The following is a 23007-nucleotide window of genomic DNA, read 5'->3' as shown; positions in this document are numbered from 1 at the left end:
AGCAAAGCTACATGGCTAACAGGGGAGAAGATTCCCTGGAGAAGAAGCAGCAAGTACAGACAACTCTCACAGATATTAAAGATTTGGTTCCAAACCACTGCAATAAAGCAAATATCAAAATAAAGCGAGTCACACAAACTGTGATTTTCCAGTGCATATGAAAATTATGCTTACACTATACTGTAGTCTGTTAAGTGTGCAATAGCATTGTGTCTAAAAAACCAATGTGTATACCTTAATTTAAAAAAAAATTTGATTGATAACAAATGCTGACCAGCAACTGAGCCTTCAGCGAGTCATAATCTTTTTGCGGTTAGGGTTCTTGCCTAGATATTGATGAGCGCTGACTGACCAGGGTGATGTTATTGAAGGATGCGGTAGCTGTGGCAATTTCTTAAAACAACAATGAAGTCGACCCCATTGATTGACTCCTCCTTTCATGAATAACTCCTCTGTAGCATGCAATGCTACTTGATAGCATTTACCCACAGTAGGACTTCTTTCAAAATTGGAGTCAGTTCTCTCAAACCACGCCACTGCTTTATTAACCAAGTTTAAATGATATTCTAAACCCTTTGTTGTCATTTCAGTAATCTTCACAGCATCTTCACCAGCAAAGGATTCTACCTTAGGAAGCCACTTTCTTTGCTCATCCATAAGGATTTTGTCTCTTAAAGGTTTATTATGAGACTGCAGCAATTCAGCCACATCTTCAGACTTCACTTCTAATTCTAGTTCTCTTCCTATTACCACCACATTTGTTGTTACTTCCTGCACTGAACTCTTGAACTCCTGAAAGTCATCCATGAGAGTTGGAATCAGCTTCTTCCAAACTCCTGTCAATGTTGATATTTTGACCTCGCCCCATGAATCACAAACTTTCCTTATGGCATCCAGAATGGAAAATCCTTTCTGGAAGATTTTCGATTTAGAGTTAACAACAGAGGAGTCACTGTCTATGGCAACTATAGCCTCATGTAACATATTTCTTAAATAATAAGACTTGAAAATGGAAATTACTCCTTAATCCATGGGCTGCAAAATAGATGGTGTGTTAGCAGGCATGAAAACACTACTGTCCACCACAGCTCTTAGGTCAACTGTCAATGACCAGTAATATTTTGAAATGAAATTTTCTTTTCTGGGCAGCAGGTGTCAACACAAGCTTAAACTATTCAGGAAATCATGCCGTAAACAAACAAGGTGCAATACAGGCTTTGTTGTCCCACTGACAGAGTACAGGCAGAGTAGACTTAGTATTACTCATTCTTCAGGGCCCTCGGATTTTCACAATGGTAAATGAGCATTTTTGTCAAGTCACCAGCTGCATTAGCACTTAACAAGAGAATTCTCTGAAACTTGATTTCCCCTCTCTAGCTATGAAAGTCCTAGATGGCATCTTCTTCCAATAGAAGCCTATTTTGTCTTCATCAAAAATCTCTTGTTTGGTACAGTCACCTTCATTCACTATCTTAGCTAGTCACCTTCATTCACTATCTTAGCTAGTCACCTTCTATCTAGTCATCTTCTATCACTATCTTAGCTAGTCACCTTCATTCACTATCTTAGCTAGATCTTCTGGGTAACTTGCTGCCGCTTCCACACCAGCACTTGCTGCTTACCCTTGCACTTTGATGGAAATGGCTTCTTTCCTTAAACCTCATGAATCAACTTTTGCTAGTTTCAAACCTTTTTTCTGCAGCTTCCTCACCTCTCTCAGCCTCTACAGAACTGAAGAAAGTTAGAGCCTTGCTCTGAATTAGTCTTTGTCTTAAAGGGAACGTTGTGGCTGGTGTGATCTTCTATCCAGACCACTAAAACTTTTCCCATATCAGTAATAAGTCTGTCTAGCTTTGTTATGATCCATGTGTTAATGGGAGTAGCACCTTTAATTTCCTTCAAAAAGTTTTCCTCTGCATTCACAACTTGACTAACTGGTTCAAGAGGCATAGCTTTTGGCCCACCTGCCTTCGAATAGTGGTGCTAGAGAAGACTCTTGAGAGTCCCTTGGACTGCAAGGAGATCAAGCCAGTCAATCCTATAGGAAATCAACTCTGAATATTCATTGGAAGGACTGATGCTGAAGCTGAAGTTCCAATACTTTGGCCACCTGAATGTGAAGAGCCTACTCATTTGAAAAGACCCTGATGCTGGGAAAGATTGAAGGCAAAAGGAGAAGTGGGCAGCAGAAGAAGAGATGGTTAGATAGTATCACGGATTCAATGAACATGAATCTGAGCAAACTATGGGAGATAGTGAGGGACAGGGAAGCCTGGCGTGTTGCAGTTCATGGGGTCACAAAGAGTCAGATACACAACTGAACAACAATAACAGCTTTCAATATACCTTCCTAACGAAGCTTAATTATTTTTAGCTTTTGATTTAAACTGAGAGACATGTAACAGTTCCTTTCTCCTGAACATTTACGGGCCATTGTAGGGTTATTAATTGGCCTAACTTCAATCTGTTGTGTCTCAGGTAGGGACATCCAAGGAAAGGGAGAGAGGTGGGCAATGGTCTGTTGGCAGAGCAGTCAGGAAACATACAACATTTATTGCTGAAGTTTGTCATCTTATACAGGCGTGATTCATGCAACCCTAAACTATTACAATAGTAACACCTAAGATGACTGATCACATATTATATATTATAAAATATGATAATGATGAAAAAGCTTGTAAAGTTTGAAGTATTACAAGAATTATCAGAGAGACACAAAAGGAACAGATGCTGTTAGAAAAATATTGATAGATTTGTTTGACAGAGGGTTGCCTCAAACATTCAATTAGTTAAAAAAATAATGCCATCAATATCTGCAAAGAGCAATAAAATGAGGTATGCCTGTACCAGACCCAGAGATTTGAATGTACCTGGTATGTACAAAGTAGACAGAATGCTATGAACTGAACAGTATCTCCCCCTACCCCAGTGTGTATGTTAAAGGTCTAACCCTCAGTCTTCCAAAATGTGATTATATTGGGAGATAAAGCTTTTTTTTTTTTTGGAGATAAAGCTTTTAAAGCAGCAAGAAAATGAGGCCATTAGCATGGGGCTCAAATCCATTGCAACTGATGTCCTTATAAGAGGAAGAGAGAGACACCAGGGATGTAGGGATGTGAGTACCCAGCAGAATGGCCACAGGAGGACACAGCAAGAAGGTACCTATCTGCAAACCAAGGAGAGGCCTCAAGAGGAACCAATCCACTGGCACCTCGACCTCAGACCTTCAGCCTCCAGAATCGCTAACGGATATGTTTCTAATGTCTTAGCCACCGAGTGTTTTGTTATGGCAGTCCTAGCAAACTAATGACCAAGGGGAACTTCATCAACTTGATAAAGAACATCTATAAAAACTCTACAGCTAACAACATCCTTAATGGTAAAAAACTTAACTCTTTCCCCCTAACATCAGGATTAAGACTGGATATTCCTTCTGACTTATTCAACATCTTATTGGAAATCCTAGCTAATGCAATAAGATAAGAAAAGGATATGAAAAGTACACAGATTGAGAAAGAAGAAATAAAACTGTTGGTGCACAAATGACATGATTATTTATCTAGAATCTTTCAAAGGACAAAAAAATACCAAAGGTCCTGGAGCTAATAGTCAATTATAGCAAGACTGTAGGATATTGGCTTCATTAAATCGAATAAAGTACCACATTAATGCACGATGTTAATAACATGAGAAACTGTGTGTGGGAGAGGGACTGAAAGGGTAATATATGGGAACTCTGTACTTTCTGCTTAATTTTTCGGTAAACCTAAAACTGATCTGAAAATAATGTCCACTATTTAAAAATAACTTAAAAAGCTAATGAGGCCTATAACACTTTCCACTTAGATACACAGAAGAGAGGTGATTCCCAGAAACTTTTCCCCTCTTAATGGGACAGGCAAAAGTGAACAGCAGCTCTTGGAACTTTACAGCATGGCATAGCAACGACAGCAGAAAGAGGAGAGGCCACACCATGCCCCCAGCACAGCAGCTACTAAGCCCTCCACAGTGAAGGTAGAAAGTGCATTATTAAACGGGGTACTTGGTTGATGACAGAAGAAAGGAGAAGCCTGTCACAGAGCAGGGACTCAACAAAAATGTATTTGTTTAACTAGAATAATGAGGCAAACAATGGACAATGTGGACTGAGAAAGAATGGATGTGGAGAAAGAATGAGAAGATATGACTGGGTCTAAGGGTAGACCCAGGACAGCCACTGTTGACTAAGAGTTTAGCTGGTACCCTAATCCACACATAAGTCTGCTTGCAGTTTCTAACCTTGCAATTCACACTGGGCCTAGTTTGCACTGTGTCAACTGCATAGAGTTCACCCTATTTTGGTTACATTTTTTTTTTTATCAAGCAATCCATCCACGTGTTTTAAAATCCCACTGTGTTTTACAGTTTAAAAATAACAACAAAAAACCCTTTAGGTATAGCTAAGTGAAAAATTCTAAACCTAATACCCAGCTTGGGCTGGTAGCAGAGGTAAAGGAAATAGGTAGCTACCAGGTTTAGACCTGCTTCAGATTCCAGTTACTGAAGTAGGTACCAAAAGAACTTAGGTGGTAAGAACTCAGGGCACATGCACTGCTATATCTAGCAATTGTTCATGGATGTGGAACCTGCCTTCCCTCCTTAAGATGATGGGTTGTCTGAGAGAAAACCAAGCTCATGCTGAACAATGATCTCATCCTGAGGCCTGAAGTATTTCATTCAAATCATTGGCTTTGGAAGTCAGAAATTCTGCCTTCCAGTGCAATTAGTAAATCTAATCACATATTCACACTCTCAAGGGGTCCTGATTGTTTGGCAGTAACAGCTTGGTTATTCACAATCAACGAAATTAATGCCACTATTTTTAAAACATGAAAAAACTGTACACAAAAACAAGCCTCCAGGCTGCAGACCTTGGTCAAAGAAAGAGTCAAAATAAAAAGTAAAGAATAAAGTATTTAAATGAATAATTAGACAAAGATTAAAGTCCCAGCAAGACTTTGCCTTGAGGTCCTTGTTATCCTATGGATTCTGTGGCCCAGATCACCTAGAAGGAAAATATCACTCAAATAAAAAAGGTTTCTTTACATGAAAACTCTGTGTTTAACTGGCAACATATAATTTCATTAAAAAAAAAAAATTAGGGGCAATTGCTGCTGTAAAGCCATTTCAGGGACAAGGGGAGGGAGGGATCTGTCAGCACTAGGGGAACAAAAAAAAAAAATGATGTGCCACCAAGCTTTATTCCAATCATTTGCTTCATAGTTAAGTTTAATTACACATTACACACTGTCTTGTAATTATGCCACTTGGGAAACTGCCAATTTTCCCCTTGAAATGTTAAAAGTTCCTTAATTTATTTTAAAGGCTCATCATTGCCTCCATCAGCACCCCGTTAGTGCATGAGGGATACTTGGTTTCTGTGCCCCTGTGTGTGCAGGCTGTGGGCAGCGAGAATTCCATTGTGTGGTCTGACACATAGCACAGGGGGCTGACTGCAGAAAGCCCCCAGACACTGGACTCATGTATTTATAATAATGTCTGATGACTTTTTTCTTTAATATTTACAACCAGAGAATTTGAGAAGCATGCCTAATCTTTTCCTCTACTCTTGGAAGGTTGAAATTAAAGTCCTTTATTCTCAGCAAAAGAACAAATACTGAACACAAGATGAAGCACCTACTCTCCAGGAGCTGACAACAAGGCTGGAAAGACAACATTCAGCACAGAAATATGAAGCCCCCAGGAGACAGGACAGTAACCAAGTATAACTTTATGCACTAGGAAAAGAAAAAGTCAAGTAAGAGATATTGAGCACCCACTGTGTGCTGACAATGCACCCAAAACTTCACAAAGGTCACCAATATCATGGCTACTAAGTCAGGTCCCTCAGGTAGCAGGCAGACAACTAGAATTCATAAAGCAGCCAGACAGAAAGTAATAGGGAGACCTGGAGCTTGCAATTCTTTTGGAGAGAGAGTGCAGGCCCTGCCACAGGCAATTCAAATTCTCTTTTCATTAAAAATACTGTGTCAGGTGAGAAAAATAGATCCTTAGAGCTTACTTGATCTGCAGTTGCAACCTCTATATGAATCTGTGAACCCCTAAAAGGCACAGGGCATAGACACAGCGTATGGTAGCACACTCTTCGATGTTAAACTCAGCTCTAGCACAAGCACTTCCTTAGCTGTGTGCAATCCCGCCTGTATATCAGTTTCCCATTCACAAAATGGAAATAATGACAGTGTCAACCTGAGTGAGTTGATGTTGAATGTGAATATTGAAAGAGATTTCTCTTCCTTTGCCTGTGTGCAATTGCTTCAGCTGTGTCTGACTCCTTGCGACCCTACAGACTGTAGCCCGCCAGCTCCTCTGTCCATGGGATTCTCCAGGCAAGAATACTGGAGTGGGTTGCCATGCTCTCCTCCAGGGAGTCTTCTCGAACCTGGGATTGAACCGGGGTCTCTTATGTCTGCTGCATTGACAGGCGGGCTCTTTACCACTAGCTCCATGTGGGTAGCCCCTCTCTTTGGTCTGATGCTTTCTAGCATCTGAGAAAATGAACTGTTTTTTATTTTCAGTGTGAATATGTCTCCCTCTGAGAAAGATACAAGCAATAACAGAAACATCTCATTTGCATACTTTTGGCTGTTATTGTGGCATATTTAAATAGCTTATCTGACTTTTTTAGGGTCTAGGATTAATGAACAGCATGCTTCTGTCTGGCTGTAATTCCAGGAGGTTTTGAACCTTCTAAAATCCTTCTGCATGTCACTTCTCCTGTCACTAGTCTGAAACTAATGACCACATCTGCAATCTGGAAAGCTTTGTAGTGATCCCTTCACGGGGCTTGATTACTACTTTAAATAGCATGATGTGAGTAGCAATCAAATATGTGGTAATATGACAAAATATAGGAAAAAGACAGCCTCGGTTTTCAAAGGATTTACAATCTAATAAAGACACTGTGATATTTATATAAAGTCAGTAATAAAATGGAAGGAGAAGGTGCCACCTCTCTTCCTTTTAGGAACAACCTTCTGATCATGCTAGATTTAGGAAGATCAGAACTGAATAGAAACACTTGTTTGATGGTCCCATCAAGTTCCCGAGTCTTCTAAGCATTCCTCTGATTCTGTCCCTTTACCCATCATGTCAGGAAGAACAGACCTGCTGTACTCATCACAATCCACGCCCTGAGAAAGGAGGCTGCAGGCTGCAAAGAGCCTAACATTTGGAAGCCAAAGCATAAGTTCAAAGTCAGCTGGTCTCCTGACTGTTTGACCTAGTGGAGCTTTTAGTACTTCCCTAAGTCCCAGTTCCTGAGTCTATAAAATTGTGATAACACTCCTGTCTCACAAGCTTTTCTTGAAGACTGAGCTAAATATATGGAGCACATCTTATAAGTTACCCAACCTGTACTAGGTACTCATTTTCTCTGAACAATCAGGGGAAGACAAGTATTACCATAAAGAATTACTTCCATCCTGACATGACGTCTTTAGTTTAGCATTTTTCTCAGGTATTTTTTCCAATCCCAGTTCCTCCCCAGACCTGACCATTGTGTGTTTGGAATCCTTAGTTTCTTCCTTATGACCTCCTGCTTTGTGGCTAAATCTTGGCTCCCACAATAGCCAGTATGAATCTTGAAACAAAAGAAAACCAAGTCATTTGGTCTCAGTAGTTTCCAGTGAATAATTAAATACAGCAAGAATATATGTTCTAAGACCAAAGGTTTTATTTCCAATGGAGTCACTAAATTTCTTTCTTCTAAGAATGACTAAGAATTGTCATTCCAGGGAGTAAAAACAAAAGCAAGATGAAACAACACACTACATGCTCAGTTATCCGTCTCTGGGTGACAGTAGAATCATGGGAGTGAGCCAAACGCCACCCTCCACCTCTCACAGAGAGAGCCTTGGGTGGGCATGGGGCTGGGGGGCTCTGGGAATGAAGCATTTCCAGAAAAAAACAAAAAACAATTATGTCCACAGTAAATAAGACTCAAAGTCTGAAATCATGCTATGCCTTCAGATTTTACTCTGGGCACAGTGGGATGCTCAGATTTGCAATTTCTCCTTGTGTTCTGTGCCCGTCCAAGTGTGGGTTAATTCAATTACATCTGCTGCTTTCATTAATACATGGTTACCAAGTTTATTCAAACAATACATGAAAAACCAGACTGCCCATCAATAAATTCATGTTGCAAATACATACTTTTATATGATTGCTAAGAGAACCAAAGACCATGATTCCCAGATGATAAAAACAAATTGATCACTGGCAAGAGACGATCAAAATAAAACTAAAGAAACTACTCAACTAACAAGCAATCATTAAAATCCACTATGTGCCATGTACCAGAGGTAGGGTAGGGTTGTGGGCCAGGGGTGGTTCCCAAAGTGTTCTGAGCTGTGGTTAGAAAAATCTTTCTAGCAGCTAGCCTGGAAGGTGGGTTCAAAGAGTGCAGGCTTTAGCAGGGAGGTTATTAAGATAATATTGTAACAATCTACATGAATAGATAAGAGGGAGAATAGATGAAAGGAAAAGAGAGAAAGTTTAGAATGGAGAACATTTAGAATGTGGTATCTATATAGGTTTGGGCCCTGCTGCCCATATCTCACTGCCTATTAGAAACGAAGACCCGGACAGATGCCCCATGTACATGTAGGGTCTGGATGTCTCCAAAGGACTATCCCCTCACAGCATGCAGATCTATTTCATCTATGACACCATTGTCCAACCACTCAAGCCAGTATTTCTCTCTTTCTTGGAGAGAATCAAATTTATCTCAGCTCCAAAATAATTCATTCAAACTCCTTCTCCCCAATGCCACGGCTACTACCCTCATTCAGGTGACCATCGTTTCTCTATAATTTGCCCAATTTCATTTTCACTGCTAGTATTGATTTCTCACGTTTCTTTTCTGGCAGAAGAATGATTTTTCTAAAATTGACTCTCATTCTCTTTCCTTAAAATAGTTCAGAAATTCTTCACTGCCTTTGGGTTAAGGCCCAAATAACTTAATACTACATGAAGGGTGCCTAACGAACCAGCCCACAATTATCTCCCAAGCCATGATCATATCTGTCACTCCCTGCCTTAACCATGCTGTGCTATTTGTGGTTTCTTAAACAAAGCACACATCTTTATGCCTCTGTTTGCATGTTTGCCTCTATTTAGAGTACTTTCCCACACCCTTTTCCCTTCACCTGATGACTAGTACTACCCAACAGGTCTAAGTGTTATGCCACTTCTTCCAGGAAGTCCTCCTTACCTAACATCTGTGTTTGGGATGCTCCTCTGTGTCCCCAGTATCACTCCTACCCAATCAAAATCCAGAGTGGCTTGGAAAGGGCTGGTATTTATCTTTTCCCTCAGCTTCCCCTACTTTCCATCTGTAGACAGTAAAATCCTCAAGGACAGGACTCATGAGTGACTTGTTCCTTGGGGAATTCCTGTCTCCTCACTCACTGCAGGCTATTTGATAGTTACCCAGTAAATGCATGCAGCCTAAGTGCCTGAAAAGAAAATGGTCCACAGACTGAGTCATGAGGATCATGTGCATTTGATAAGCAGGCAGAAGGAGAGAAACCCATCAGAGAGACTAAAACAGCCAAGGAGAGAACCAAAACAGACACCATAGGCTGCAGGCAAAAAAGGGAGAACTGGTCAATGGAAAGAGTGTCCAGGGTCAATGGGAGGGCAAATAAGACAAAGGAGGAGGAGAGGACTCTTCACGTAGCAGAACAGTTTCTGGAAAGTGACGGGTACCAAGTGTTGAAAAGTGAGGGGCAGGTGAGTTAGAACACGGCACAAGAAGACAATGGTGAAAAACACACAGTGCTCGAGGGAACATAGTAGCTGGAGGGTGGTGGAGTATATCAGGGGCAAAGAAGGAAAGTGTGTGTGTGTGTGTGTGTGTGTGTGTGTGTGTGTGTGTGTACATTAGAATTCGTTTAAAAAACCTCAGCCATAAATCTGACTGGCAAAGTGAAAAGTGAGACTATATATTCAGGTAGGGAATACATGTTTACTGAATGAAAGATATAAATAATAAGTGAATAACTGCATTTAGATAGTAAATTTACCATTTAAAAAAAACCAAATTTTATCAAAATGTAAACTTATTACGAACCCAAGAGCCCACCTTTATATTTCAGAAGAGACCACTCAACTCATAGATCAAAATCTATAATTAGCTGCTGAAATGACAATTTTCATTGTCTCTATTTTACTGCCATTGGGGCATCTGTTTTCATGTGTGTGTGTGTGCTCACTTGTGTCTGACTCTTTGCAACCCCACGGACTGTAGCCCACCAGGCTCTTCTATCCGTGGAATTTTCCAGGCAAGAATATTGGGGCAGGTTGCCATTTCCTACTCCAGAGAATGTTCTTGATCCAGGGATCAAACCTTCGCCTCCTGCATCTCCTACATCGGCAGGAGGATTTTTTACTACTGTGCTGCCTGGGAAGCCTGCTTTCATAGTCGCCACAAAACTTCCTTGCAGGGACTTGCCTAGTGGCTCGGTGGATAAGAATCGGCCTGCCAATGCAGAGGACGTAGACTCCATCCTTGGTCTGGAAGATTCCACATGCCACAGAGCAGCTAACCTCATGCGCCACAGCTATTGAGCCTGTGTTCTGTAACCCATGAGCGGCAACTACTGAAGCCAGGTGCAGCCAGAGCTGATGCTCCAGAAGAGAAGCCCGCACAAAGCGACTACAGAGTAGGCCCAGTCTCCACAAGCAGAGAAAGCCTGTGTAAAGCAACAAAGACTCACTGCAGCCAAAAATAAGTAAATTAATAAATAAAAGTTTAAAAAAAAAAAATTTAAAAACTTCCTTTGAAATGCCTCAGACTTTATATACGATCCTGTAATCCCGTTCATTCAGATAAATAGCTTTAGCTTTCCAAGTAGCAGTTAAGGACCCCGAAGTCAGACAGGACACAGAAAAAACATCAAGGAAGGGACACTTTTTAGAAAACAACAGATATCTCAGTTATCAGAATGTCTAACCAGAAAGTAAAGTGTATGTGGATGAAAAGGGCCACACTTTTCTTTCAAACAGGATTTTCTTTCAAGTTCCTATCAGATATAAAGTTCTATCATGTTGCTATGCTATTAGTTTAACTTATGATGGTTTAGAGAACACATTGGAGAAAATGGGCTTAAAATATTAAATTACTCTTTTTGAGACATATGCTCCTTATGCAATTAACAATATATTGACATCAATATTGTAATTTTAGAAACATTCATCCACAAACATTAATCAGTTAATGCTAAATTCAATTTCTATTAGGCTTCTTTTCACACTCAACTCTCCAAGGCTAAACTACATGGTATCTCAAAAATATTAATTTACTTACTGTGGGAGCAATTACATTCCTAGAAAAAAATCTGTGCAATAAATGTATGCACATATAAAACAAATTAAACTTTTGAAAAAACTATTTTCTTATGGAAAATTATATTTCTAACCGAGAACCTGAGAAGTGCATAAAACTTTCAGAGGAATGCACAAAATCCTTCATATAATTAAATTATAAATAATGTTTCAATGTAAGTCAAAGCTTGTCAAATTGCATATATAGAAAAACAGATAAAGTTAAAATATTTGAAAAGACCCTGATGCTGGGAAAGATTGGAGGCAGGAGGAGAAGAGGATGAGATGGTTGGATGGCATCACCGACTCAATGGACACGTGTTTAAGTAAACTCCGGGAGCTGGTGATAGACAGGGAGGCCTGGCGTGCTGCAGTCCATGGGGTTGCAAAGAGTCAGACACGACTGAGCGACTGAACTGAACTGAACTGACAGTGCTTACAGGGAACTCAGATCTGGCACGACTTTTTTTCAAAGCAGTCACTACTGGGTAGGATAATTTTTCACGGTGCAGACTGTCCCATGTTTTAGAGGGTTGTGGCCAGTGGAACCCCAATGGGCATTATGACTACCAAAAAAAAAAAAAAAAGCATGCCCACACATTTCCAAATGCTGCCTGGGGGAATAAAACTCCCTAGTTTGGAGAAGAAACTATAGGCCATTCAAAAGGAATGGCCCACATTTACATCAGCAGGTAACAACAGTGAAAGGTCTTGAACCCTGGTCTCTATAAAGCCAGTGTTAAGAGGGATCCAACAGAGAATGTCTGAGGTCAATGCTCATGTGCTAAGTCACTTCAGTTGTGTTCGACTCTCTGCCACCCTATGGACTGTAGTCTGCCAGGCTTCTCTGTTCATGGGACTTTCCAGGCAAGAATACTGGAGCGGTTGCCATGCCCTTCTCCAGGGGATCTTCCCAACCCAGGGATCTAACCTACATCTCTTAAAGTCTCCTGCATTGGCAGGCAGGTTCTTTTACCACTAGCGCCACCTGGGAAGCCCCATACAGGCTCATATCCTACTCCGATTTCAGCTTTAGTCTTCATGCATTAGAATTTTCATTCATTGACTATTTTCTAAGCTTATATCTAGTCATCACTTTAACCACTCACCAATGCCCTTGCCCATTTATTCATATCCTCCTTCATCTCAATCACGGATCTATATTCCTCACCCAATTGTGGTCCTCTCTCTAGAGACTGGGGACAGAGGTCAACACAAATCCAGGGCCTCCAGTGGAGCAGCCTTGATGGGCAGACTTTCTCTGTCACCGTTTCCACGCTCCAGTTCATTCACACTCTGTCTTTCCTGCCGATGCAGGGCTGGGCACCTTCTACTTTCCTTTAGCCCCACCCACAAAGGAATCTGCCCTGGTAGCTGGTGTTTCACTGATCTGTTATTAAATGCAAGAAGGCATTTCTGCTCCCTCCCCATCTCTCCCACACTTCTCTGTTTATCTTATTAGATAACAGCATTAGATTGAACAGAGCAGTACTAGATAGAATCCTGAGACTCTTCTCAAGAAGTCAGAGAAGTCTTAAGAGATTTCCATTTCTCTTTGTTATTTAAGGTTAAGAGATTTTGCCATAATCAAATAACTGAATTATATAAAATATTTTTCCAATATCTAGTATATTTTAAAAATGTCATCATGTGAAAAAAAAACTAAAAGTTAAAAATCCCTACTTTGGTGTTCATTTCACTTAATTTTCATTTTTTACTTTATGAATTAACAGAAGCAAAACTCTGGGGCCACTCATCTAAAGGGAAATCCCTCCATATATCCAAGTTGGAAATTCAAAGTCAGCAGAAAACCTACAACAGTTGAAAAAGGCCACATGCTTACCCGGATGTAGGCATCCTGATGGTGCTTGGCGAAGTACAGCATGTTGTCCAGAGCTAACATCCCAGGAGGGGTCTGGGTAAAGTCCATGGCGGGGTTGACATGATTCTGTGATTAACACAAAAGGTTTGATCAGGTTAGTTCTTCAGTAGATTTCATTAACCACCAGAGGTCTGGTTTCCCTCCACAAGACCACAAAGTACCACAAGGCAAGCTCCAAATAATCAAGTAGGACATTTGCTGTCTCCATGTGAGCCTGTTGGGGTGGCGATGGGGGCTTCTTTCTACAAGTGCGTCAAAACCAGCTTCTAGACCCAGGGTTGGGAGACTCAGCTGAAAATCAAAATATGGGATTATTCTTAGACATGTGACACTGCAAGAAAAGAAAATAATGGAAAAACAGTTATTTCTGGTGACTGTGCTCTACTGGAGCCAATAGTATTTGGGAAGAAAGACCTGGGATAAAGCTGTATGTCCACCATTTACCTTTCTGCACCTTAACTTCCTCATCCTCATGAGTGAGGGTAAAGTATGGTCACACCAGTCCATGGTGTTTATGAACTGTCCAGACTTACAGATCTCTGCAGACACAGGACTATAAAATTCAAATGTTCACAGAGGCCTAACATCTGCCTACTTCCAGGGAGTGCTCTGGCCTTGTCACCCACACAGTGTCAAGAACCACACACACACAAAAAAACACCCCACAATAGTTATAAATATGCCCAACAAATTGTCCATATGCTCAAGATTACTCAGTAAACACCACCAGAGACTCCTAGTCAGGGCAGTAAACCACTTTCCACAGCTAACTGTCAAAAATGATCACCAACATCTGTCTTGAAAATTCAGGTCTAAATGGCTAATGGTTTGGGGGGCTTCCCAGGTGGCACTAGTGGTAGAGGACCCACCTACCAATGCAGGAGATGTAAGAGTTGAGTTCCATCCCTGGGCTGGGAAGATACCCTGGAGGAGGGCATGGTAACCCACTCCATGGGTTATTCTTGCCTGGAGAATCCCATGGAGAGAGGAGCCTGGGAGGCTATGGTCCATACGGTTTTACAAAGTCAGGCACGACTAAAGCAACTTAGCCCATACGCAAATGATTTGAGGGAAGTCATTTTTCTGCTAAAGAAATGGAAAAGAAATGCTGAAGAGATATGAAAGAAACTACTCTTTCCTCATAATCTAGGTAATTTGTATGAAAGAATATATTTTTTTGTTTCTGAATACTTCTTAATAAACAGTCTGACTCTTTGATCTGCCAGAGAAATTTTGGTCAATGGTGATTTTTTCTAATTTACATACAGGAAGAATCTTTTGTTCACTTGTTCAAACAACCCACACTTTTCTACCTCCTTCAAGAATACATAGAAGTTGTCTTTTCCATGCTGATTTGACATTGTTTTATGAACTAATAACATCTAAAATTATGGGACAGTGGCTGCCTACTGGCCACAGTTCCACAATTTCCAGAAACCTCTGTCCATATCTGTAAAGCAATTTGGGCCAGTGTAGTGACTTCAAAATTTTATTTTAGCACTTTAACCTGATTTGTTTGTTAAAATGTTGAAAAAATTTTTAAATACCAAAGTACTACTAGTTAGGATAAGAAAGATATATTTCATAAAATAAATAAAATTGTAACAAAAATGAAAATCATTGAGCACATCAAATGCAGTGCTTTTGATTAAGGCAGAGATTCAGCCTTAATCTGATACTCACTGGTGTACCAGAGTCAGACCTGTATTCAAAAGTGGGGGGGGCGGGGGGTGGGGGTGGGTGGGTGAAGCAAAATGCTGAAAATAAATGATCAAAGCTGTAGTCTGAAAAGTAACTTGCAATGAAAATCTTGTAATATTTTCAGTTCTTTAGAAGAGAATAGTAGAACTGCCCTCATTATGTGTACATTTTTATTTTGACTTGAATGTATTCAATTTTCAAGAACACAAGTAACATACAAATGTTACTATCTGCTGAGTATTCTTAAGGGCTAGCACTAGTTTGGGTTTCACTAGGGTTCTCTCATCTAATAAATAGGTGGTGGGCACTATTGTTATCCTCATTTTGTTAATTTTTCATAATACAATGCTGTTTTATTTTTTTTTAATTCTGGAGTAGAAAACTCCAAAATTCATCTCATATTTTTTCTTAGGTGTACATTTTATTGAAGTATAGTTGATTTACAACATTATATTGATTTCAACATTTAAAGTTATTATAAAATATTGGCTATAGTCCCTGTGCTATACAATATGTCCTTGTATATTTTATTTTATTCATGGTAGTTTGTATCTTTTAACCCCATATTCCAATTCTGCTCCTCCCTGCTTCACTCTCCCCACTAGTAACCACCAGTGTGTTCTCTATATCTGTGAGTCATTTTCTGTCTTGTTCTAGTCATTCATTTGTCTTATTTTTCAGATTACACACATAAGTGATAGCATATAGTTTTGTCTTTCTCCATCTGACTCATGTCATATCCTCCAGGTCCATCCATGTTGTTAAAAATGGTGAAATTTTATTTATTTTTTTTTTTTTTGTACAGAACAGACTTTTATTTATTTATTTTTTTTTATTATTTAAAAAAAAAATAATAATAAAAAAATAATAATAAAAAAATAATAATAAAAAAAATTTTATTTTTTTTATGGCTGAGTAGAAATCCATTGTATGTATATGTGTGTGTGTGTGTGTGTGTGTGTGTGTGTGTGTGTATACACACATATATCTACATCTATGCCACACCTTCTTTACCCATTTGTTTGTGGTTGGACACTGGTTATTTTCATATGCTGGCTATGCTGCTATGAACACTGGGATACATGTATTTTTTTGAATTAGTGTTTCAGTTTTCTTTGGATATATACCCAGGAATGGAATTGCTGGGTTATATGGTAGTTCTATTTTTAGATTTTGAGGAAGCACCATATTGTTTTCCATAGTGGCTGCATGAATTTCATTGATGAGGAAACTGCAGCTCAGATGAGATAAGAATTGTGCCCAGGAACTTGCAACTTGAACTTGGAAGTGCAGGCAATGGCTTGCTTGTACAACAAGTTTCCACATGCTTTTGTTCCTACTTTTTCCCTTTATATGTTGAATGCATTTATTTTGGTACTGTTAGTCATTTATACTTTATATAGCCTGAGAAAAGTTTGAGAAAAAAGTAGGCTAATCAATATTAGCTGCTACACAGCGTGGTCGAGCCAACAAAGGAGAGTGTGCCAAATAAAAGAGAAAAACATGACATTTACTTCAGACTTATTTCTAGTGTTGGTCTATGAATCTATTCCAAAAATAAGTATATGGAAAGACAATCATCTGAAAAAGAAATTAGTTTCTCTGAATCTAGTTTGAACAACCCTACAAAGCTCTGTTAGTAAAGCTGACCAAGGAGAAGGCCCTGTGGGTCAAGGGTCATCAGTCTTGTTTGAACAGTGCTCCCAGGACCCCAAGAAGCCTCTTTCAGTCAATTACACACTTCCTTAGGCACACAATGGGAGTATCAAATAGGGCATTGCTGTTTTCGAAGGTCTTACAGTAAAGAAAAAGTATATTTTTATAGTTCTTTTAAAGATTCATGTGGCTATTTAGCAAATAGTCCCAATAAAATAATGCCTGCTATCTGCTAGGTGTTATATAAAGCACCTTGAAGATGCTAACTCTTAATCCTCATAAAATTCCCACAAAGCGGGTCTTTATTATTTTCCTCCATTGCCAGTAAAAAACTGAGGCACTGAGAATCTGGGTAGCTTGCCTAGTTTTAGTGCCAGAATGTGGCAGAACCAGAATCTGAACTAAGGCCACAGGCTTTAAACCAGGATTTTAGTGTCCAGTTGCTGTTCAAACAGACACCTCTGGAAATTTTACAAAGATGTCCAATGCAGGTTCTCAGTTGTAGTTTTCCTCAGTCAATGCTTTGTTCAAACAGGCAAAGTGGGTCTGTGATCCATCCTTTTCAATAAAAGCTCTAATTTCTCCATCCCTCCCAGACATAACAGACCAGAGTCTCTCTCATGTTCAATAAACCAGGTCTTATTGTCTCCAACAAATACGCTCTTAATAAACAAAAGTCAATTAGAAAATTGCCTTTGATTTTCTATGACTTGCTCTAAATTATGAAGCGTCACTGCATTTTAGATTAAAAAATAACTTGCCTTTTGAGTGAACTATACTCTAGTTTTTTTCTGTCTCTGTCTTTTTAACTCTGGGTATCATTCTTCCAGCCTCTCTCTCCTTGAAATGATTCTTTCCTCTTTCTCTTTTGGTTTTAACAGCCAGTGAAATTATTTTACATGCATAGATTCTGATAATGGAAAAAGTATAAGAATTACTTGCCAAAACATTTGAGAACTCTCTATACTGTGACGAAAATAATCTGAGAACCCAGCAAGGCCAACAGTTCCCCTATTCCTTCCTTATTTATGATATGCTCTGGATACAGATTTATTTTCTTTTCTTGTTCCATGTTATTTTTTTCCCACCTGTCTTGAAATGGAAGCTGCAAGTGCTTTGATAAATGACTTGAAAATTTCCGTTGTTTTACTGCAAAGCCTGTGTACCTCTGTACATCCTCCTGAAATGCCATTTGTTAGAGCCTGTAGAAGTGCTGCTCCCTGAATCACATCAGACAGCTCTCAGCCCCTGGAGAAAGGCGGAGCAGCCGCTTGCGTTTCCAAGGCACCAAGAATTTTCACTTTGGGAAAATGGTACCAACCAACTGAAGATAGCCTGATTTATTTTATAGCGAGCACCCTACGTACGGTTTGTGTTTAGTGTTCCTAGAGATCTGTTTCTCTTCTGTTATCCTCATGCCACTTTTTTAAGTTGAATTGTTTCAATCACACATCCAAGGTCTAAGACAGAGAATCTTTAAATCTGTTCCAGGCCCAAATCACTGGAGGTCACTGGAGAATTGTGGACTTCATATATAAGTTAGGCTGGTCATCTGATTTTGTAGTTAAGAAAAGTAAGCACCTAGTGAACAGTGGTGCTCCAACTTAAGCAGGCACCCAAACCAAATCTCCTGAAAGCTCTGCTGAAGCACCAATTGCTGGCCCCTCTGATTCAGGAGGACTAGAGTAAGGTCCGAGGATCTGCATCTCTAACAAGTTCCCAAGTGACGCAGATGCTGCTGGTTGGGGACCATAATTTGAGACCTACAGATGACTGCAATGACTCATCTCAAATAACACAAGTAAAATCAAAGTAAGATCTCGAATCCATATCCACTCATCCCCTGAGTCCCATGCAGCTTCCCTAAGTATCCCTGAGTCCCATGATCCCCTGAGTATCAAGCTTTAAACTGACTGGTTCCAGGGTGTGATGCATTATAAATATACTTGCTGTTTATCTGCTTTGTGCTTTGGCCTCTTATTGAGAAAACAGAAATTTCCTTTTTCAGAAAAGGAATTATAATTTAGAAGCCTCTCACTTCTATTTCTCAAATTTCTGACTAAAATAATATATATTAGTACCTCCACAGGGAAGGTAGGAACCTGTAATCAGTCAATATTTTTTACTCCTGAATGCTTCCTGGTTGGGAAAGCAGTGCTGGCACAAGCCTGAATGATTTTTAAATGATCTGTGTTTTTCAATTACCAAAGCCATGCTAGTCCTTCATTAGTGTGGATAATAAAGAGATGATTACAATAATGCTTGCCAGATGGCATATCACAGAGAAAGCCTTTGAGGATTTAGGAGTTAATATTTGTGCTATATGAGTGCCTACATTTGCTGAACAAATATAGCATTAAAAACAACCTTTAAAACAAATCACTTTGAGTGAATATTCATTCGGTCTAGGAAAAGCCCCATCAAGGCTATTTCTTGAGGCTGGTAGATGAAGGTCATGTTCTCCAAGGGGAAGCAGGTTTTGATGGTTGCAAAAGGTCACGTGGGAGTTGTGCCAAACTGTGAATGCCTTCCACTCCTCCCCTCCCAACCCAGGACAAAGGGTATGTAGGCATTTCAACGGGTTCCTACAACAGCACTTATCCACCTTGGATGCTCCTGAAAGTCCCCTTTGGAGCTTTGAAAAATTCTGATGTCCAGGCTCTACCCAAAATCTGTTAAGTGGAAACCAAGCAACTGGATTTCTGAAGCTCCATTGTCCAGCCAAGATTGAGAAGACTTTCCCAAATCATTGGGTCTCAAATTTGAGCATGATCAGAGTCTAATAGAGGGTCTATTCAGTTAGATTGCTGGGCACCACCCCCAGAGTTTCTGGTTGAGCAGATCTGGTTAAGGCCTGAGAATCTGCATTCATACATGTTTCCAGGTGTTACTGATGGTCTCTGGACCATACTTTGAGAACCTCTGCTCTGAAGCCACAGTAACCCAATGCAAGAGAGTTCTAGGGACCTATACTCACCAACTGCTGGAACTGGAACCTTGATTCCCTGTATCAAAGTGTTTGGTTTGGCAGGGACTTTTATTGTGATTGGCTTTAGGGAGGACATGCACTCTTCAAATTGATACAGGCCTAGCACTCTCTCACCTGGTTGCTTCACACAGTTATATGAGAAAGTTCCTAACAGTATCTGACTATTTGACCCCCAACATGGATCACTGCTCCAAAGTCCTAGACATAGCCCTTAGAAATCTTTGGATTCTGTCCTTGGTCTCTTTCCATTAAATTCAATAAAAATGAATAGTTTGGATGAATACAGAGAAGGCAGCTTATTAAGTCTGACCTAAGAGTGGGCAAGATGGTGAATATATTGAAGAACAGAAAAATAGCTGTGACTGGCTATAGGTGGGCATTGTGCCAGGTACTCCAAAGAGGTGATTTAATTTAATCTTCCCAACTACCCAATGAGGCAAGTTATTAAGGAGGTAAATGTTATTTTTCTCTGCCTACAGATGAGAGTGACTTGTGCAAGATCCTGGTTAGAAGTGGCAAAGTCACAACTTCAACCCTATAGCTTTTTTTTTTTCCTATTTAGGTTCAAAAGGTCTTTGGAGAATAGGAAGACGGGTCCCATTAGCAAGTAGAAGTTTAATCAGAGGAATGTAACATCCCATAAAAAGACTGTTTTAAAAATTCAAGAACAAATCTACTACAGAAAAAGGGAAATCTGGCTCACAAATAATTCATGAGATTCCAACTCCACATCATTAAAATTTGATTCTCTTAGGTAAAGCACAAAGGATCTGCATGAAAGAAATACTCAGAAAGATGCTAAGGGTTCAGGTCAACAGACTATCTGGCTTCCATGCTGGACCTCCCTCTGAGCTGTACATTCTCTTCTCTTTGTCCAGCCTCTGGAACACCCCTACACCTCTGCTTGTCTTTCTAATGTCATTCACCCACCCGTCACTCTTTGGTTTTCCTGACCTTCAACTTGGCTCTATTTATCTTCCTTCCACAGGTCCACAACTAATCTTTTGGGGAATACCTCTAATTCAGTTGAGCTCTGAGACCATCCACTACTATCCAGTGTCACTAGGAACCCCCTCCCTGGGTCTGTTCTGCAACCGAGGAGAGTTCATGACCTACTCTATATTAAGAAATATGAGTTAGAGTTCGCAATATAAGTCCAAGATGAATCAATTTCAGGTGGCAGGCGGGAGGCTCTAACAGGCTGGGTTTTATTAACAGCAGCACAGCCAGAAGAACAGAGGAGGGTTCCACCATCCAGGCCCAGCTGAGGCCATACATGTACATAACACAGAGATCTGGAGGACCCCACTGCGAACCAGCTCCTGACACACAGGGAATTATACAAAAGGGCAGCCAGGAAGAAGCAGAAATATCTGGACAGAAAGGTGTGTCAGAAAAGTTGGGGGGAAAAAAACCTTTAGATATTTAGCCCAGGAGGAAAAGTATATGTGGTGTGATGGTGGTGGTATGTAGTAGGATGGGAGTTGTGGGTTCAATCACTATTGTCCTCAGGTATCCGAAGGATTGATATCACTGTAAGGGCAGCTACAGGAAGCAGAATTGGCAGAAAACAGCCTTTTCAGAAATACTGAAGCAAGGACTGGATGTCCAGCCAGAATGTTTTCCAGAGAACTAAAGGGTAGAGAATTGGATCAAAGGACAATAGATACCTTGCAGCACTGGTTCATTCCTTTTCTTATCAAATAATTTTGGATTTCTACTACTGTGCAAGGCACCACGGGAGACAAACATGATAAATTTCATCCAAAGATTAAAATAAAATAGTACTTGGCTTCAAGAAACTTCTATCTCAGAAGTGAATTATTAAAAGCCTTAACAATACAGTTTTGAAATATGCACATGTGCACATACACACACACCCTGCACACACACACACACACATACCACAAGCATAAGTAACTTCACGCACGCATACTGTGGAAGCTCCCACACAGAAAATTCTGGATTTAAGGCAAATTTCCTTAGTCAAAAAAACATGTATATGTATGGCTGAGTCCCTTTGCTGTCCACCTGAAACTATCACAACATTGTTAATTGGTTATACCCCAATATAAAGTAAAGTTTTTTAAAAAAATTGTCCTTTTAAAAAATACTCTTAAAAGGTCAGAAAAGGCCATGCAGTGGTATGCATACAATTTATGAAAAACTGGGCCCACTGTTACTTCATTATCTTGAAGAAGCAGAGTTGAGACTTACTGAATAAAAGAATAAATTCTAATATTGTTTATTTGGTATGTTGATTTAACAGTCAATACAAAGAATTACCATGAAAACTCAATTAAAAACTCCTTGGGAATAAATCTCCTTTAAAATGAAGCTGGTTACAGTTTTAAAAAAAAGCCTTCATGAATAATGAAATAATGCTGTCAAGGTTTATAAAGATATCTGCAATTTTTCTACTGATCTGAATGCATGCAGGATTCTCAACGACCCAAGCACCGTGGCTCTTGCTAGCAACACCCTACTCTTTCTTCCCTGAACTCCCAGCAGCTTTTTCACTGCTCCTTTTAGAACTCCCTTTTTGCCAACCTTTTGTAGTTTTAAAACAGGAGGTGAACTAGCATCAGTTATTCACTGTGGGTTTTTCTGTCTCCCTTTTTCACCCATCCCCAGGAAGAGCACAAGCCAAAAGGTCCGTCAAAGGACACAGAATGTGTGCTACCCTCACTCCAGGGCTGGCCCTGCTAGTCATGCAGGGAACCTGTTCCCTCTGAGCCTACACAGCTCTCCAGGCAGCCTCTGATATGGGCACCACTGCCGACATGGGAGACAAAACCTCTTTTCTGTGATGGAGGCAGGAGCTGGTCAAGATGCTGCTGCTACAGATGGATTCTCAGGAGGTCAAAGGGATGCAGGGGCTTGTGTACTACAATCCCCACCACCTCCAGGACCTAGCACTGCATAGTGCTAGTGATGATGGTGATGACAGCTCTAACCATGGAAGTGTCACAGCTAACACACAGCACTTAATGGTGGCTGAGGACTATTCTAAGCCAGGGGTTACTTCTGCCCAGGGGCCAGATTGGGTCCACCACTCAATTTTGTAGAGTTTTGAATTTAAAAGTGTGTGTCCCTTCTTATATTTTTAAATCTTGATTTTATTCAAAAGGAAAATAATTATTTCTGACACCTGAAAATTATATGAAATTAAAATTTCAATGTTTATAAAGAAAGCTTTGTCAGAACACAGCTATGCACATTTATTTACATATTATCTGTACCTGCTTCAGCATTTGGCCTACAAGGCCTAAAATTTTTACTCGCTGACACTTCTTTTACAAGAAAAGTTTGCCAACCCTCTTTCTAAGTGTTTTGTTTTCACAGCAATGCTGTGAGCTAAGAAAAATAATGACTCTTTAATCAAAGTTAA

At 40.0% G+C, this 23007-nt stretch overlaps 1 protein-coding gene across 4 annotated transcripts in view; it reads right to left on the bottom strand.

Annotated features, from left to right (window-relative positions):
• Positions 1–23007, bottom strand: part of ELMO1 (engulfment and cell motility 1) — a 562488-nt gene that overhangs the window by 272233 nt on the left and 267248 nt on the right. For all 4 annotated transcript variants that reach the window (XM_061165360.1, XM_061165359.1, XM_061165362.1 and 1 more), the window contains exon 14: positions 13232–13336. In XM_061165360.1, the coding sequence (XP_061021343.1) occupies positions 13232–13336 (105 nt within the window). The remainder of the gene's footprint in view (positions 1–13231; positions 13337–23007) is intronic.

Source organism: Dama dama, chromosome 18 (assembly GCF_033118175.1).
Source record: "Dama dama isolate Ldn47 chromosome 18, ASM3311817v1, whole genome shotgun sequence".
NCBI classification, from domain to species: domain Eukaryota; kingdom Metazoa; phylum Chordata; class Mammalia; order Artiodactyla; family Cervidae; genus Dama; species Dama dama.
This window is presented reverse-complemented; position numbering and strand designations above follow the sequence as displayed.